Here is a 7,496-nt window from a genome sequence, read left to right as displayed (position 1 = left end):
TGCTGGAGATCTTTCATCCTTCATATCCCCTTTGTGTGGAAGCCCCCTAGCTCACCATTTCTTACAGTACATACCCATCACTCAATTCCCATCCATGCAAATATAAAATAAACTTCCATATGTCCATCACACAAAGAGGATACTAGTAACCACTGACAGAGAAGAAGAGAGGTCAAACACAAAAGAGAGTTGCATATGCCCATCATTAAGTATTGATTGTTGCAAGAAGTAGATTTTATAATTAAGTTTTGATCGCAAGAAGAAGAGAGGACAAACACTAAAAGGGCTTCATATGTCCATCATTATATCCATTACAATTCACTCAATGGCACTAAAACTCGTTAACAATATGCTCATTTGGTTTTACACACACTTTATCGCTCTTTAGAACTCGTTCCAGCAAAGAGGTCTAGCACCACATCGCCTGGAATGCTCAGGTACTCCAATAACTTCTTCCAAAAATCTCTTCCATGTTGTAATCCACTTGTTTATCAAGATAGTAAAGCTATTAATCTATCACTAGGATTTTAAAGCAAAATTGTTCTTCTAAATTAGGAAAGAAACACCCACCCCTTTATGTATCTCCATGACATAATACCCACTTCCCTACTCTTCCTTCATTCTTCCAGTAGTCTAGCTCAGGGTATATACAAGATGGTACCAATGATGCCCTCATAAAGAAGGATAATACTAAATTGTATGCCTGCAAAATGCAAAAACAACAAGTCTTAGATGATTTAAATCAAAATATTATTGCTACAGTCTTTGGGATTCATGAATACACATTTGAAAATCTATTCACTTGGCTTCTCTGGATTATGCCAGCCTTTGAGATGCAATGTGCATCATAAAAGCTGCCATACATACAAATGGGATACTCTCAACAATGGTGCCATAAGTGGCAGAGTATAAGCTACCTATTGAGAGAACATAACCATTGTTTACAAACTAAGATCTTAATAATCTCCCAAATATTTTGTTCTTCTCATGTGTTGTAATTATTACATGGGAGCACAATTTCACCAACCCCATACATCCTTCTATTGGGCCTCTAAAAACCATTAGAGAGGAAGAAACAAGTTACAACTTTGTTGTTTAGACCAAATCTTTGGCTTGGAGGAGTCAACATCCCCAAAGCATTGTGTAAGTAAACAAAAGCTTCAAGTGCCTCCCCTCCCCTTAGCACCATATGTTAAAGGATCATCGACCACAACCTCAATCTTACCCAAATTGCAACTGCCTATTATACACATAGGAAATACAAAATTCACTACTTATTCTATTATTGCTCTTGCCTTTTGTTATTACAAGCTTGACTTGGGTTGTATAAGTATATTTAATAAAAGCCATACATATATTGAGGCCATGAGAAAAGACTATAGCATTGTTCCAATTCAGTGAATGTCTTTGAGGGTAGGCTCGTATTAGCATAATACTTTCAATTTGAAATGAAAGTGGCAATACAATGTCAGCTTAAGTGTTATTCACATTTGCACATGGGCAAGGGGCCCTTAATTTATGTGTCATGTTGAAAAAATGGACTCTGATTTCTTCTTTGTTTTTTTTTGGGGGGGGGGGGGGGGAGGGAGGGAGGTGGGTTGAAGCTTCTAGTCTATTCACCCATTATGTGCACTAATAATGACATTAATTTAGCCATACTTATTCTATTATTGCTCTTGCCTTTTGTTATTACAAGCTTGACTTGGGTTGTATAAGTATATTTAATAAAAGCCATACATATATTGAGGCCATGAGAAAAGACTATAGCATTGTTCCAATTCAGTGAATGTCTTTGAGGGTAGGCTCGTATTAGCATAATACTTTCAATTTGAAATGAAAGTGGCAATACAATGTCATCTTAAGTGTTATTCACATTTGCACATGGGCAAGGGGCCCATAATTTATGTGTCATGTTGAAAAAATGGACTCTGATTTCTTCTTTGTTTTTTTTTTTGGGGGGGGGGGGGGGAGGGAGGGAGGGAGGTGGGTTGAAGCTTCTAGGCTATGGCTAAATTAATGTCATTATTAGTGCACATAATGGGTGAATAGACTAGGTGAATGGGCTATTGTTGGTCCAAAAGCCCATGTTGTGTCATCTAGTCTAGTATGCCTTTTATTTACCCTTGGGTGATTCCGATTGGACGATTATGATACATGACAGTCCACATTTGGAAACTTCTTATTTCTTGGCAATTCGTGCATATCTTGGCTATTGTTGGTCCAAAAGCCCATGTTGTGTCATCTAGTCTAGTATGCCTTTTATTTACCCTTGGGTGATTCCGATTGGACGATTATGATACATGACAGTCCACATTTGGAAACTTCTTATTTCTTGGCAATTCGTGCATATCTTGGCTAAGTAAAAAGCAACCTACTGTGGCAATCGTCTTGTGAAGCTGAATACAGAGCAACATTCAATGTGATAGTTGAAAAGAATGATGGAGAATCTTTGTGTCTCTTCAAGCACATCCTATTCTCATTTTGACAAACAGAGAGCAATGGCAGTTGTAAATAATCCTACCTTTTATGCCAAGACCAAGCACATTAAAGTGCGTTACCACTATGTCAAAGAGAGGCTCCGTTTAGGAGAGATCAATCTGGTCTCTATTGCCCCACACATAACAATGTGGCAAATCTTTTCACTAAAACCTTATCATGTGAAAAGTTGGAGGCCTTCCATAAAGCTTCGGGGCTCTTCCTTTCAAAGACTCATCTCTGCAATCTCTGTAAACCTCACATTTATACTACAAGGGGGTTTGTTAGATGTTCATTACTACACTGTGAGAACGTGCACTTATGCCATGGGAACTTTTGTCCCACTGGGTTTTTCTCCATGGTCATCTAGGTGTGAATGGGCACCTTAGGGTTAGCTAGTATATAAACAACCTTATTGTAACTTTGGCCTATTTAAGAGCCGTCTCTCATCAATGGAAGAATATGCATTTATGCTACTCTTACTCTATCTCATCATGTGATTAGGCTAATTATATCCTGAATAGGTTGTATATTACCATGGTCATCATTATCATCTTGAATCCTTCATAGTTTTAGTTTAGGAGTTCTTTGATTTGTCCAATAACCTTCAGCCTCGGGGTTAGGCATCTTAAGGGGGGGGGTTAGTGGCTTTTATGAGACATGTGCTATGGCCCAAGATTACAATGTGGACATGGTTTCCAAGGTTTTCCCTTTCATGTTTATAAAAATTCATTGGAGGAACTTTTTTTTTTTTCGTTAAGCTACAAACATTATTGCAGACTCGTGCAAGACAATTAGGTAGCATGGTGTTGCATACATCCTAGTATGTATCTTTGGGCTTCTAAAGATGCATTCTCATTGAGTTTTCTCTCTTCATGATGTCAAGTCCTGATCTTGCCACAATCAGAAATAGCTCTTTTCAGAGATCGTCTACATGCCTACAAGGGTTTAGTCCTGTAATCTTAAACAAGTTATATGAGGTTTTGAGTGATCTACAGGCACACATGTGGTGGTACCCCTGGAGTTTCCAACATGTCCGTGGACTGTGATCTATGCATCACCAAATGATGATGACCTGTCAAAATTAAGCCCAATTGTCATCATTCAAAGGAGGCCTTGTCAAACCTCAAATGTGAAAGGCATGGCTCCCATCACATTTTTTGATAGCTTGAAACCATGTGGTGATAAAGGAGCCAGTACAGGTTTAGAGAAAAAGTGAGCTGTCAACAACAAATTGGTGGGTCTAAAGCTTGTGTGGTCTCAATTCTTAAGCTTATGTGGTCATATAAACACATGTAATTTTTTCAAGATATACTGAAGTACCAAAATCAACCCTTAGAAAACAAAGCTCTTTGTTCTAGTATCTATACCATCACGATCAGATATACTGCCAAGAGTAATTTTTTTTGGAGAGGAAGTGTGTCATGTCTTCTCTCCCTGCATAAGGTACATGTCTCTAATAAGTATGTTATCCATTGGTTGAGACAAAATTAATTAGTTAAGGAATCTTTGTGTCCTTAGTTTCAAGTCAGGTTTTTAGACCTTTATTTCTTTAAATCCATCCAGGGTAACTTTTTAAGTGTAGATATATTTAGTAGCATTTCTTAACTTTTGGGCTTGCAAGAATTCCTAAATCTAATATTCAACAAAATCAAAACCATACCACATGCCACAAGTTCCATTGGTTAATATAAGAATTTATTTATGTAGATATAAATGTCTACGAAAATTTAGATGTACCAGCAAGCTCTAAATAAGGAGAAACACAAATCTTTTATACTTTATGTTAATATAGCACGCCTCATTTTCACTGTCATCCAGACATTGCCATGCTATAGCAAGGGCACACACCGAAGTCACACTTAACTACAAATGATCCAAAAATTATGGTTTGAGGAGGATATCATTAAAAAAAGGGTGAAGCACAGAACCAAAATAAAGTTATAAGTCTCAGAAAGCTGCTTGAGCATAAAAACAACTGACAAGACGCACTACAAAGTCGAATGAGATACGATATTAGCTTGAAACAAGAAAGTAGTATGTTGGAAGAGACCAAGCTGTGTTACAATACAGCCTGAAAAAAGATAGTTGCAACAAGCTCACATTTGTGTGACGCGTAATTAGTAAAGACCACATGCACACATGTACAGTGGAAAAAGAATAATGTACCGACAAAGTCTGACCCATGTGAGGACCTAGGAAGAGCTTGAATTGAGTAGGTTATAAGTACATTCTTCTCTGTGTCACTTCCCTGCATAGCTAATGCTGTCTAAAGATCCTCTCCCTTGCACTCATAGGTATGCCACATTGCACAATGCAATTGACACAGGAGATTGGGCATCGGGTGTGGAACCATGAAGGAGAGCCTTAAGAGCATTCAACATGTATATATGGCTGGGTTCATATTATGCACAGTTGAACATAGTGCATATGGCTAGGTTTGTACTATGCATGGACAGAGCTCTTGCTTGCCTAAAGCAGAGTCGATGGCGGAAGCAACAAGGCTCGGCCGTAAGCAGCTGGAAGAGAGAGGAGCTTTTTCCACTTCCCTACATAAGCTCGCTTTGTGAAGTTGTCGTAATCGTTAGCCTCAATAGCATCCAAGATTTGCCGGTACAAGATCAATGAAGCCCATACCTGTGGACAGTTTCATTGGTAATTTGATCTTGTTCCAAGGCCACATATCAAATCCATAGCATATTTGACATTCAACACATTTCTGTCATTGTAAGAGTTATGTCTAGACAACATACCGGCAATCTGCTGTCCTTGTCAAGTTCAAGAGCTCCCTTCTCGGCTTCATCAAAAAACAAGCGAGCTCTCTTAATCTGGTTCTTCATGAAAGCCCTCCACTTATCTGTTACTTTTCCTGCAAAAATGTCCTCCTCACCAAGTCCAAACTGTGCAAGCTCATCCTTGGGAAGGTAAATCCTTCCACGGCCAGCACTGCCCAAAAAACAGTAGTTAATTGGCTAGGAGCTCATCAATTCCTACAAACACTTAAATCACACAAGAAAGTCACTGGGTACACACTCTTCTCCAACATCTCGTAAAATATTTGTCAGCTGGTTTGCAATTCCCAAGGCCAATGCAGCATTGTAGACACTTTCCATTGTGGCTTTGGACTGGGGTGCAATACCCATTACTGGCACACTCATCAAGCCCACAGTTCCCGCAACGTAGTAGCAGTAGAGGTAGAGCTCGTCAAAATTCTCATACCGAGCTTTCACAAGATCCATTCGCATGCCCTCGATCATGTCAAGGAAAGGCTGCAATGCAGATAATATATCTAAATCTACAACAAACACTGCTCACTAAACTGGCCTAAAAATGGGTAAATATGACAAGATGTGCTTAAACAATGCATCCAAAAACTGACCTGGATATCCACTGGGAACTTGGTGACTGCATCTGCAAGGGCAGCATCCAGCATGTCGTAGGGTTTGCCATTGAAGATATCCTCCAGTCTCTGTTCCCAGCGGTCGAGGGCAGCTGGGGTTATGTGAGGAGCATTTGGCCCATCTACGAGCTCATCAGTCCTCCTGCACCACACTGCATGCAAGTATAACATTCATTAAGTGCATGCCAATCTCTCAGTCCAACCCCTGGTTTTACACGGATAAACAAAAGCTGGTCTGGAGATGACAGAGGGGTGCCAAAGAAGGTGCAATGGAGCTCACCATAGATAGCCCAGATGGCGCGTTGTCGTTCAGGTGTCATCAGAATTGTACCTATTCACATAAAGCCACCTACAAATATCAACCAAAAGCCCATGTAATAAACAAATCCTTGCAGCAGGCAAGGGCAAACAAGGGGAAGAGGAACCGACCAAGGTAGAAGGTTTTGGCATACTCTGCGCAGACTTCGCCGCATCTTTCATAAGCCTCTTTGATCACAGGAGAAGAAAAACATGTGGGCGATTTTGATCCTGATCTTGCCCCGGGCATTTCAGCTGGAGTAGTCGAAGTGCTTGTAGTGGTCTGGGCAGCCCTCTTGGCCATGAGGGCGGCCTGCTTCAGCACCACATCGTACACCCTCTGCTCGGAAGAGCGGTATTGCTGGGCTGTTCTAAAATCGCCCTCCACGGTCACCGCCTGGCACCTGACCATACGCCTCATCTTACCATAAGAAATTGACCTCGCCCAGCTCTGCAATAGTATCTGCTTCTGCTGCTGGGGATGGGCGGAGGAGGACACGCAGGTGAGGGGGCTTCTCCTCTGCGGAAAATCCTCCAGGTCTCTCAGCTCAGAAGCGCCCCCTACAACACCAAATGAAGCCAGGGCAGCTTGCATTGTGTGTGTGTGTGTTTGCCTGCACTGCTATGGACTGATGCAAGGGGGGAAAGACAAGACTACGTGTGTGTGTGTGTGTGTGTGTGTGTGTGTTGGTCTGCACTGCTATGGGCAACCTTGAAAGGTAGAACAAAATGGAACACGACCAGACGATAAGCTCTCTCTCGCGCACTCACTGCCTTTACTATTTTTGAGGACCCAATCAGCTACTCCCTTTCCTCCACGTGTCCACCTATCCACTTATGCACACGGGAATATTTTACTTCATATTCACATCTATTATTATCTATTATTATAAAAAATTGAAGCCTTCCCCTCATGCACCCGAATTTTGAAACACCATCAATTGGGTTAAATTTCAAAGGTGCAATGGGCTTCCAAAAGTCCCATTTTTTCCTTCAAACGAAACCCATCTTTGAAAACAAGGCAACCCCAAGTAAAGTTTGTTGCGTAATTGATTTCAATTAAAGGCCTTCCGATCTAAAATCTAAGTTAAGCTTGCAAATTTCAACCCTCCATGTGACTATGTAGAAGCCTTACGTTGGTTTACACATTCAAGAGGAAAAAAAAGGATGATTGGCCTAGATAAGGCAGATCTCATGTCCAATGAAAACCTAAGGCTGGATAAATGTTGCCATGATGCACGGGTAGTAATTTGTAAACCAATTAGGATAATCAAGGTCTAGGGTGTAATCCTTTCCATTTTACCCTCTTTGCCCCATAACAACT

At 40.7% G+C, this 7,496-nt stretch overlaps 1 protein-coding gene across 2 annotated transcripts; it reads right to left on the bottom strand.

Moving 5' to 3' along the window:
- Nucleotides 1-4,560: 4,560 nt before the first annotated feature.
- LOC147636716 (phytoene synthase, chloroplastic-like) lies at nt 4,561-6,933 on the bottom strand. 2 transcript variants are annotated; one of them, XM_086800198.1, is made up of 6 exons: nt 6,305-6,933; nt 6,156-6,206; nt 5,855-6,027; nt 5,509-5,744; nt 5,229-5,421; nt 4,561-5,112 (listed from the first exon to the last, which is right to left on the bottom strand). In XM_086800198.1, the coding sequence occupies exons 1-6, from the start codon at nt 6,765-6,767 to the stop codon at nt 4,948-4,950; spliced, it is 1,281 nt and encodes a 426-aa protein (XP_086656324.1). In that variant the 5' UTR covers nt 6,768-6,933; the 3' UTR covers nt 4,561-4,947. The 2 variants fall into 2 exon arrangements, with proteins under 2 accessions (XP_086656324.1, XP_086656325.1); XM_086800199.1 differs by having other exon boundaries at nt 6,328-6,495.
- Nucleotides 6,934-7,496: the final 563 nt, after the last annotated feature.

This window comes from Cibotium barometz, chromosome 7, assembly GCF_041138505.1.
Source record: "Cibotium barometz isolate CiBa-2024 chromosome 7, ASM4113850v1, whole genome shotgun sequence".
In the NCBI taxonomy this organism is placed as follows: domain Eukaryota; kingdom Viridiplantae; phylum Streptophyta; class Polypodiopsida; order Cyatheales; family Cibotiaceae; genus Cibotium; species Cibotium barometz.
This window is presented reverse-complemented; position numbering and strand designations above follow the sequence as displayed.

Excerpts from the sequence above, each read along its gene's own strand:
- LOC147636716 (XM_086800198.1), bottom strand. The coding sequence starts at position 6,767 with ATGCAAGCTGCCCTGGCTTCATTTGGTGTTGTAGGGGGCGCTTCTGAG. Across the intron at positions 6,207-6,304 it reads TGCCAAAACCTTCTACCTTG|GTACAATTCTGATGACACCT; the intron begins GTCGGTTCCTCT and ends TTATGTGAATAG. Across the intron at positions 5,113-5,228 it reads ACAAGGACAGCAGATTGCCG|GTATGGGCTTCATTGATCTT; the intron begins GTATGTTGTCTA and ends AACTGTCCACAG.